This window comes from Schistocerca americana, chromosome 5, assembly GCF_021461395.2.
Source record: "Schistocerca americana isolate TAMUIC-IGC-003095 chromosome 5, iqSchAmer2.1, whole genome shotgun sequence".
In the NCBI taxonomy this organism is placed as follows: Eukaryota; Metazoa; Arthropoda; class Insecta; order Orthoptera; family Acrididae; genus Schistocerca; species Schistocerca americana.
The window spans coordinates 37,910,130-37,922,313 of NC_060123.1; the positions used below are offsets into that span (position 1 = coordinate 37,910,130).

Genomic DNA, 12,184 nt, shown 5'->3' on the forward strand with positions numbered 1-12,184 from the left:
ACCCAAGAGTAATATCACAGCAGCTGAGAGGGCTGCTTTATGTCCACTCAAGAGTTGATCCGGATATTGTTATTTTACCTGCAAACAAGGGGAATCCTACCGTTGTTTCAGACAAGCATAATTACATTCAAAAGATGCAGGTTTTACTGTCTGATTCAGCATATTGCAGGATTGGTGCTGAACTCACAAAAAGTAGTGAGAGAAAGTCAACAGCCTCCTGAAGATAAGTTCCTTATTACAATAGACTACCAAGAATTTGAATTCTTACTGTACTGTTCACCTAGGTTATAAGGCTTCCCTAAGGCCCACAAGGAGGGGGTACTGTGAGTAACATTGGTACTCTGACATGTCATGTAGCAAAACAGCAGGTCGCTGAGAGCATCACATTAAGAACTTGGGAGGATTTCTTATGTCAATTAGAGGAAATTTATTTGAATGACTCTGATATTATAGTAAGTTTTTTGATGTGGTCTCACATGTTCCTCTGTTTGATTCATTATGGTTGTTTGGCGCTGAATTAATGAACCTATTCTGAAATGTGTAGATTTCCACTTTTTATTCAACGACCACTACTACGGGCAGACAGACTGAGTTGTGATGGGAAGCCTATTGTCACCTATTATGGCCAATTTGTTTATGGAAGATTTCGAGAAACTCGCCTTGCACTCGGCAGCTTTGAAACTTGCATGTTTTTTTCGCATATGCAGACGATACTTTTTTTTTGTTTTGCCTCATGGCAGCGATGCTTTGAATGACTTAAGAGCACCCGAATTCAAACCAACCAAATATTCATTTTATGATGGAAGTGGAAAATGATGACTATCTTCCCTTCCTTGATACATTGGTCAGGAGGAAGGTGGATGGTATGTTCTGATGCTTACAACAGCCGAGCAAATACACCATCGCATAAAATTGTCTTTGCAGTGGCCGTCCTATGGAATGTAACACCATGGAGATTCTGGCATGCACTTCTAGCTACTGGGATAGTGCTACTAAGGAAGCTGTTGAAATTAAATTAGAAGGTAATCTTATCAATAGAGATGGTGTTTTTTGTTTGAATTCTGCATGGAATCCTGATCTCTAAAAACTCCACCCAAACAGGCCATAAGGTCCAACAGTACCGACCAGCCGCCACATCAACTACAGCCCAAGGCGTCACTGGATGCAGATATGAAGGGACGTGTGGTCAGCACATCGCTCTCCCAGCACTTTTGTCAGTTTATGAGACCAGAGTTGCCACTTCTCAATCAAGTAGTTCCTCAGTTTGCCTCACAAGTGCTGAGTGAACCTCGCTTGCGAACAGTGCTCGGCAGACCAGATGGTCACCCATCCAAGTGTTAGCCCAGCCCGACAGCACTTAACTTTGATGATTTGACAGGAAATGATGTTACCACTGTGGCAAGGCCATTGGTAATCCTGATCGCTCACTTGTCAAAAAACAGAGGGACAACATTTATGCTACTCAGCCACTGAGCATTAATTTCACTATCAATGACTTCTGACGTCAGTCATCTTTGGTTTGCGGTGGCTCTTGTGTTTACAGAGCGCGCCTGTTTCTCTGGAAATCAGAGGTTTTAAATTGGGTGTCACAGCACTTACTTATTGCAGATTTGGCCTGAAAATTGCAGGGTGTGCTCCTGTCAGGATATTGGCAGTTGTCGATGACTCACCTGCTGCACTCCTGTAAGTTATTTGAACTTTGAATATGCTGGGAGAAACTAAGGTCTCACAAGACCTACATACTTACAATCAGCTACCACAAGAACACACAACAGAGGTAAGCACAATCCTACACTTCGCTAATGACCAAAATTACTCTGGATTAAAGAATTCTGCTTGCACAAAAACAGATTGTCAATGGGAACCCCAATGCTAGCACATATCTTTATGAGCAAAACAGAAAAAAGAATTTTCCACAAAACAGTATCAGGAAAATAAAATATACTGTACTGGTGGAGATATGTGGATGATATCCTCTGCTTGGTAAATGAACCATAAAATAAAATAGAACAACAACATGCACAGATAGGCACATTACACAAATATAAAAAGTTCTCCCAAGAGACAGAACCAGCAGTTGAAATAAACTTTTTAGATACATCCACCAGAAAGAAAAATAACCAACACTCATACAGCTTTTACAGAAAATACACTACAACAGACAATATTACATCAATTGCCTAACCACCCACAGATTCAAAAAGAATTTGCCTACTGATAGATGCTCCACAGACTAAACACAATACCACTTGACAAACATAACTATAATAAGGAGCTGGACATGACAATTCAGATAGCAAAAAATAATGGATACCAAGAATCCTCCAGTAACATAATTGTACAAGAAAATCCTGGAAAAAATTAAAAAATCCAGAGACCACACACACACACACACACACACACACACACACACACACACACACGTGCACGTGCCATCATCCCTATCATTACACAGCAAGGGCACAACACAGGAACAAAACAGACAAGCTGTTAAACACTCCCATACTGAAAGAAACTTGACAAGCAAAACCATGAACATCCTCAAGAAACAAGGAATAAAAATAGCATACCAAAGTAATAACACTTTACAGAATTGCCCACAAAAGGAAGATCACGCTGATACGAACAAGAATCTGACATTTAGATTCTCCAGTGTAGCATTTGTTATGCTCTATACTTAGGGCAGATAGGCAGAACTTTGAAATATGATATAAAGAACACAAAAGAGTATGGAAATATTGTACCAGCCATTCAATATTAGCAGGGCACTTTTGGCAAGAAAACCATCACGCCACAATAGGAAAGCACATGAAAATAGTCAGCTTCAGTAATAAGAAACATCTCCTAAATCTGCCAGAGAACTTCCAAAATGAAAAAGAAATAATAGAGATGATACACACAATAAATGACCAGACTGTTCATGATCTAGGCAAACAAAATTGTAAGAGAAAAAAAACCACTTTGTTACAGTGACCATTGAAGGATGCTTTAGAATAAAGAGAAACACATTTGGTATTAATAAGACCTTCAATACATTTGTAAGACAATGGTATTTAACCTATATGATTTGTATTTTCTTTTAGTTAAGTGATTTAGAATGGAATACCGTTCAGAAGTTTGTTTTTCTATTTGCGCATGTATTCTGGTGTGGAGGGATGCTGCAAGTCTTCAAGACAGGATAATGAGAGCAGTTCCTCTTATGCTTGTGAGACCTACTTGTGTGAGGTTTATCCGCAGCAATCTTGTTCGAGCTCAGAGATGTGCCATACGTCATAGGGCTACAAGTACTATGACAATTGGTACTATGTCACGGGAACAATAGACGAAATTCACCTGTCATTCTAAACCAAACTGTCATGCCAATTGTACAAACTGCATTTTTTAAAATCAGTTTTCTGTCTGGTTCAACACAGCCCACCCTGGATTCGTCTCCTGTGCTAACCTTTTCGTCTCACAGTAGCACTTACAACCTATATCCTCAATTATTTGCCGAATGTATTCAAAGCTCTGTCTTCCCCTACAGTTATGACCCTCTATAGCTCCCTCTAGTACCGTTTAAGTTATCCCCTGATGTCTTAACGGCTGTTCTATTATCCAGTCCCTTCTTGTCAGTTTTTTCCATATATTCCTTTCCTCAAAGATTCTGCAGATAACTACTTCATCCTTATCTCATCAGTCCACCTCCAGACTAGAACATCACCTCCTTCATATTTCTCCGTTTGCACTATACATTGTGGCAGGCAATGTTCTGAAGGCATTTGCCACACCCCAACTCCTTCATCAGACTGCTAAAGGTAGAGTGTAGTTCATCATTCCAAATCCCTCACTGCCAGTGGTGGCTCTGCTCTTTGCATCACCTCAAACTTTGCTAAGCACTGACTACATTAATGTGTGGCTTACGAGGAGCTGCTCGGCCACTGTATCCCATTCTTTTTAACTCCCAATGGACAGTTACTGTGCTAGCTGAACTACTCATAGCACTTCGAAAATCATGAGTGATTTGCTCTGCTGATATTTTTTTGCAACCACCTTTCACAAAGTTTGATGGTCCTTGCCAATCAGTACCTGAGCTCTGCCTGGTCTTCGTTCAACTGTAGTACTTTGTGTTTCCACTCGGTGCATACATCATAAACACCTCATCCAATGTTCATTAGATAAACACTTTCAGTGTTTCAACACAAAAACAGCTCATGCACAGAAGACATCATCCATCTGAAGAACTACAATTCCAGAGAGATAAGTTCAGGATTTGAAGTTATCAGTTATTGTGATTTGACCCCACAATTATTTTCCACAAATGAAACACCTCACTATCCATTAATTATAATTGCCTGCCATATCATTCATTGAATAACCTGCTCTAACTGATAGCTTTTAGTCTGGTACCAGTATCATTACCGCCACTCGGTGAGTTACTCCTTTCTTTTACAAAATTCTTTCGGATCACATGTTAATGAATTACACTATCTGATCAAAAGTACCTGAACACCTATTAGTGGACATTAATGCGGATGTCATGTGGATGCTGTCAAACTTTATGAAGGCTGTTGCTATGCTGGGGACATTTTCAATAGTTATCTCAATGTCTATGGAGAAATGGCAGTCCATTGCCCCTCAAAAATCGAAACCAGAGAGGATAGTGATGTTGGACATTGGGGTCTGGAGTTAAGTTGATGTTCTATTTCATCACAAAAGTGTTCCATTTAATTTAGGTCATGACTCCAGGTGCACTAGCCTACTTATGAAATGTTACTGTTAACAAATCATTGCCCGACAGGTACTGCTTTATGTGCATTGTCTTGCTGACACACACATTCTCTCTGAACCATTCCTCTACAGTTCCTAATACACAATGCTGTAAAATGTGTTCATGTCTTTCCCCATTTAGCATTTTCTTAAACGCAACAAGGGGGCCACACCATAATCACGAAAAACGCCTCCCTAACAGAGCATCACCTCCTCCATACTACACTGTTGACACTACATGTGATGGCACGTAAAGTTCTCCAAGCATTCGCCACACCCAGTCCCTTCCATCAGATTGCTACAGGGTAGTGTGGTATCACTCTTTGAATCACCTTAAGTATCACTTAGCACTGATTCCAGAAATTTGTGGCTTATGACCAGCTGCTTGACCACTATATCTCATTCTTTTTAACTCCTGGTGAACAGCTATTGTGCTAGCTGGACTGCAGATAGTACTCTGGAAATCACGAGTGATTCCCTCCACTGATTTCACGCAATGTTTTTGGAAACACCCTCTGCAAAGTTCGACTGTCCCTGTCTGTCAGCACAAGACATCTGCTTCGTCTTGAACTGTGGTTGTTCCTTTGCAAATCCAGTTCACAATCACATGACCAACAGTTGACTTGGGAGCTTTTGAAGGGTTCAAATGTCCCTGATGGATATCTTACTCAGAAAACATCCACTGACTGTCTCACACTAACTTACTGTGCTCTCTTGATCGACCGATTCTGTTGTTACTGCTTCTATACTGACAACACGGTACTCCTTACCATTTTTATGCTGGTGAGTCCACCTCTTGTGACACTAGTGGTCAATTTCTCATTATACAACGGTACCTGCACACTTCTGATCAGATAATGTAATATTGTCTATTAATTATGAAAAAAAAAATCTTTCCAACAATGTATGACTGGGTGTACGCAGTATATTACAAGCACATGGACAAAATCTGTTAATCATACTGTGTAAACAAAGGAGGACTAGGAATTGTACATGAATACTGGAAGAATAGAAAGGAATTCATTGTTAATGAAATAGTAATCTGAATTATTTAGTAACTATATAGTAGCAATTTACAATAAAATAACAATTAACAGTAGCAACAATTTATAAAGATCATACAATGCAGTAACCTCATACATTAAAATATGAAAACTACAAGCAAAAACAATATGCACAAAGTCAACAGGTGTTTTCTCTTACCCAAGAATTGTGAGACGCAGTTCAAATACCATCTCCCCCACTCCAGTTTAAATAAACATGACTAGTCATATAGTTTCTTAAAGAAAATATTCTTGCACATTTTACAATATTCACAATTAAAGCAATATTTTTGGCACAAATACACACTGATATAAAGATACTATAACGCAGTAACAAGTAACCATTTGAATTATATGTTTTAACAATTACTTCCAAAATTCCTTCAAGTGCCCCTTGTTATTTGTAATGTACATCGCATATGAGCACAAAAAAAAAGTTCAAATTACAGCAAAGTGAAATAAACATAATTTTTTTTTCTTTTTCATCATGCTCTCCTCCTACTTTCAACCCTCACCCTCCCCCTCCCTCACACACACACACACACACACACACACACACACACACACACACACACACACACACAATATACATATATATATATATACACTTCATTCATCAGACTTGGAACACATTCTGCAAGTCAGTTCCTTCTACAGAATACCCTAAATCATTCCCATTGTCAGTCACTCTTTGGTAACAACATATCATCACAGATCTAAAATATCCTACAGAACAAAAGGAAGAAAAATATAAAACTGCATTTTTTTCAATATGTCTGTCTGCAGACGTATTACATTTCTGTTTAGCTGCAGGGCTTTTACAGACCATATCGGAACTTCTGGTTAACATGATGATTATTTCATTTAAAAAAGAAAAGTAACATTTTTACACGTACACACAGTAACAAAATATAGTCTCTGAATAGATCTTACTACTTGATGCACAAATGTGACACTTGTGAGAAACTACAAAGTCACTGAACACACAACAAAGTTCTAATACAACAGACACAAAATCCAAAAGAAAATACTTTTGCATCATGCTGGCTCCTCAGGCACTCCAAAATATGTTAATGCTATAAGACTTAATACAGGATTAATTTTAACACAGCCATAATACTGGCCTGTTTTCTTTTTATGGTCTGCAAGATTCCTTCACTTTTTTAGTGATATAACGTATATGAGATATATGTGGCTACTATTTCATCATAATATTAATGTAGATCTTACACATAAGAACAGAACCACAGGGGCAGATTCGTAATTTCTCAGTGACCTGGTGAAAGCTGGAATCCCTTAGCATCAGTGAGAGAACAATTACTTTTTCTGCACACTGTTACACAAATATGATTCTTAGCCTGAGAATAAAATGCACAAGAAGAAAGACTGTTATTGTACATTTCAGAAATACTATGCAAGTACCATGGAAATATGTGTAGTAATTTCTCCAAGTCCCTTCCAGGCCATACTGCCATATTATACAACAGGTAATAGGTTTTCATTTGAATAACCTTTCTTCTGGTTGTACTGAGTAATGTCCACAATCATGCATCTCTTATATGCAACTTGGATGCTTTGAGGGTAATCCCAAATTAGTGGAAAGAGAGGAAGGGGAAAGCAATGAGCAATAGTGCAAAACTATATCAGGATTATTTCAAACAGGACTATTGAATTTTATATTGAATAGACAGAACAAGCCTCAAAACAAGTAAAAATAGTCTGAAAAGAATGCTATTGATGACTGCAATTTAAACAATGGCTTATTCAGTGTACATTTTGGATTAATTTCAATGGTAAATGATTAATAGTCCAAATCAACAAAATGAATTTTCCTGCTGGTAATTTTGTACTTTTGCATAAAAGAAATACATGTTGGGGTGTTTTAAGGAGGTTCATTTTGCTGAGGTTATGTATAATTATGTACTTCTTGCAGTCAAAATTTAAAATGCATGCAATATAAAATAAGTGACATAGGAATTTATAAAAGAAATGGTTACACAAAAATTATAGCACCAGAACAAAGAAGCAAAGAAACATTTAAATTTAGGTTTACAGAAATACTGCCCCTCAAGAGACTAAATAATATAACATTGTTCAATTAACAATGATTATCCAAATATTTGGAAAATATAAGGTAAAGTTTTTGTGTCAAACTACTAATTATGGTCTAAAATAATGAAAAAAACAATCATGCAGAAAGGAACTTACATACTGCTTACTCAAAATGTGAGCACAAAATTATTGCAATACATACAATAGTCAAGTTTCACTATAAATTTAAGAAAAACTACAATTACAAAGGGAATTATAGAAATGAAAGAAATATAGGAGAAAACCAACAGATTACATACAACGAATAATCAGTTCACATACTACATATATTAAAAATGTCATTTATAAAATACTATACTCTGTCAATGGGCTTTCAATCAGTGAACAGCAATTTTGTCAACCAAAGCATTTGCAAATTACAATTTAGTTTTTCACTGAAAGTGTAACGTGAGATTCTGTTGTCAATGAGACAGTGGACCTCATGGCTGGAAATGGAGCATTCTAACATTCCTGTCACACAGAATTTGTAGTTTACATATAAAGCTTTACTTTGCTTTCCTTCAATATATTGCGCCATTATTTACACAAGGCATTTCCACATTAAACATTATATGAAAATAAATAGACCTTAAGAGAGAAAATAGCTGTACATGCCAACATAAAAAAACGGAAGATTCATTGTTTGACAAGAACAAAACATGCTAGTTCTCATTTCATCTCACTTCTCCATGTAAATGTACTGTCAAAGATGAAAGTTATGGTACTTGTTCTGGCCAAGATATTATCGCAGTACACGACCAACATTGTCTGATGCTTCTGGTGACTCAATATGTCGTAGTGCTGCCTTATTAAAGTTGCAAATCGACCCAAGGAGTGCAGACCGGCTGCTATCCATGGCGACTGATGTGGAGTGGGATGATTCAGAGGGTCCTGAACACATTAGTTGAGTAATCAGACACGATATGTTACACAAAAGATACAAATAATAAATTTTAACCCTTTAAAGATAATTTATTGCTACTTAAGAATCAGTTGCTAGCCAATGCACACACAAAAGAAATATTTTTCAGGATAAGGTGTTAGCTTCACCATTAACACATGTGGAAAGGGTTATAGTAAACAAGATGGGTCGAAACAACATGTTGCAGGAGAGACAGGTGGTCAAGACAAGACGGTAAGCTACAATACAATGAAAATGATAGATTTAAAAAAAAAAAAAAAAAAAAATATATATATATATATATATATATATATAAGTAAGACACAATTTTACACATTATTTTGGACTTACTTGATTTTTTTATACTGAAAGAAAAGAGGAGGAGAAAGAGGAAGAAGAAGAAGAAGAAGAAGAAGAAGAAGAAGAAGACAGAAAAGAGCAGGAGGGGGTAAAGAAACAAGGCAAGAAAACAGCAAAGATTGAAATATAAAAGAAATGTTAAAATGAGAAATGAATAATTTATTGAGATGGGAATAATGGGTGTGGTAAAGACAGAAACACGGCCTACGACAGAAAATTGAAAATAGATAACGAAAAACATGACGAACCTGTATTATCTATGTTAGGACAATATTGGAATGCTGTTTTCGTGACAACACATTGGATGATGTCAGGGTTAAGATAAAACTCAAATTTGTGATAACTTGTTCCGTTTTCATCATACAGAGCTGACAGACTTAACTGATACTATTGTCACATCATAACCAGAATCAACTCCAAATCCAAATGCTGGGTCGTCAATTAAGTACAACACTTAGCACTGAAAGCATATTTGTTATATACACCAACACACAGTTAGAACAGAACAAAACTGATTTCCTGGAGAGAGGATGCTCTCGTTTGTACAAACATTTAATATTCCAGAAAAAACAAACATTGTAAACATAAGAAATTTTGAAAATCTTCCCCAAAAATGATAAACATTGCACAACAAATGATTGCTGGTGGTCATGCTCGAACTGGAGAGCCTAAACCTGGTAGCCAGTGACACTAACAGCTGCACCACACAGCTTGTGGCATTGCTCCCTCTACTGTTTCAGACGTTCTGATTGGAGTAGACTACAACACCCCAGATCTATACCTTAACAACGACCCTCTATGTGCCAAAGTTTAGTGATCATCAAGTGGGTCTTCAGTTTCCTTCAACAAGATGCCATGACAGTCCTGATCATAAGATTTTTTAATAGCCACCCAATTCTGCTGTACAAGTTGCACAATCATTCAAAGAAAGGCTACGGTCAGTAGCATGGAAGTATCCTCAGTGTCCAATATTAGTACATTGGCATTTTGTGCTGAGTTAATCCTGATTTGTGTGATGTGCCCACCCGCCTGCGCCCCCCCCCCCCCCCCCCACACACACACACACATACACACACACAGAGAGAGAGAGAGAGAGAGAGAGAGAGAGGCACATAGTCACCACAGACTTAACATAGCTCTGAACATATTTTTTTGACACATATTCCTTAATTCTATATTTACTTAAGTCTGTAATCAAAAATCTATTGATGTCATTACTGTCCTAGGACCCGAATATTCCAAATCCCAAAGTAGCTAGACATCCACATTGAATGTCCTCCTCCCCTCCCCACACATTTATTTTGTTTTAGAAATGTTAATGACTGAACACAGAATTCATGCATCTCTTTTTGTGATTCAAGATCGGTTTGTCCATTTTCTGTGACTGCTCTTTTTAGGGATGCGAATTCCTCCTCAACTGAATTGCTTACTGTGGTAGTCATTATTCTAGTATCAACAGTTCTGGAGTCCTTCAAATACATGATACCAATATTAGAGAAGGAAAGTTGTGACTCACGATGTAGCAGAGATGCTGAGTTGCGATACGCACAACAGAAAGATTCACACAATTATGGATTTTGGCCATTAATGCCTTTGTCAACAATAGACACACATGCAGACACTTTCAGTTGGTTTCAGTTGTATGAGACTGTAGTCTTGAGAGCAAGTTGCGTTTGTGTGTGTGTGTGTGTGTGAGTGTGTGTGTGTGTTTTATTGTTGTTGTTGACAAAGGCATTAATGGCCGAAAGCTGTAATTGTGTGAGTCTTTTTGTTGTGCCTACTGCAACTCAGCATCTCCACTATAAGGTTAGTAGCAACTTTCCTTCTCTAATATTGTTACATTCCATCCTGGATTTTCCATTGTTTGATAGACCATGGTACCATTGCTCAACACTTCATTACCCCACACATGGGTTCATCCTGACAATTTTCTTAAGCTTCAGCCTATTCTTTATTATACAAAGCAGTGATCTGAATACCCATTGAGTACTGAGTATCAATCACAAACCAATATCTGATTTCAGAATCTCTCTTTCACCCTGATGTAATCCAGAAAGAATCTTCCTGTGTCTGCCAAGATTTTTCAAAGTATACCCCCTCCTCTTACAATTTTTGAAGAATGTATTTGCCATTAATACATGAAATTTATTTCAGAACTCTAAGAATCTTTCTCCTCTCTCATTCCTACTATCAAGCCTATATTCTCCAGCGACTATGTCTTCTATTCCTCCCCCTACTATAGTGTTAATTTGAATTTATTTAATTCCATAGATAAAAAGTCTACTCACCAAGCGGCAGCAGAACACACATATAATAGACTGTTGTAATTAGCAAGCTTTTGGAGCCAGTGGATCCTTCTTCAGGCAGAAGGGTTGAAGGGGAAGGAAGAAGGGTGAAGGAAAAGGACTTGACAGGTCTAGGAAAAGGGGTAGATTTTGGGAAAGTCACCCAGAACTGCAGGTCAGGGGAGACTTACTGTATGTGACGAGAAGGAAAGACTGATTATTGGGGACTGCATCAGAGGAGAATTTAAAACCTCAGAGCTTAAAGGTGGAAGACAGGGTAATATGCAACACAGAGATTACTACTAAAACATTGTGCACGAGTTAATAAGAATGAATAGCTAAGGGCATTGTACATAACAGAGGTGGGAAGGGGGCGGTGAAAAATAGATGGGAAAGACAAAGAATGATATAGAAAATTAAATGAAGTGAAGCATAGAGTAGTTACAGTGAAAAAATGCTGAGATGAAACAAATTAATGTAAATTACGGCAAGGTGGGTGGAGAGAACCAAGGACATGTTGTAGTGTTAGTTCCCACCTGTGCAGTTCTGAGAAACTGGTGTCTGGGGGAAGAATCCAGATGGCGTATGTGGTGAAATAGGCACCGAGGTCACAAATGTCATGTTGTAGAGCATGCTCTGCAACAGTATATTGCGAGTTCCCAGTATACACCCTCTGCCTATGCCCGTACGTCCTACTTGATAATTAGGTGGTAGTCATGCCGATGTAGAAGGCCAAACAGTGTTTACATAATAGCTGC

At 37.8% G+C, this 12,184-nt stretch overlaps 1 protein-coding gene across 2 annotated transcripts in view; it reads right to left on the minus strand.

Moving 5' to 3' along the window:
- Positions 1-5,769: 5,769 nt before the first annotated feature.
- The window catches only part of LOC124615847 (PX domain-containing protein kinase-like protein), a 128,442-nt gene continuing 122,027 nt past the window's right edge, over positions 5,770-12,184 (minus strand). Inside the window, exon 10 of one of the 2 annotated variants that reach the window (XM_047143999.1) lies at positions 5,770-8,771. In XM_047143999.1, coding sequence (XP_046999955.1) covers positions 8,623-8,771 — 149 coding nt within the window. In that variant the 3' untranslated portion in view covers positions 5,770-8,622. The remainder of the gene's footprint in view (positions 8,772-12,184) is intronic. The other variant, XM_047144000.1, reaches the window with a different exon arrangement.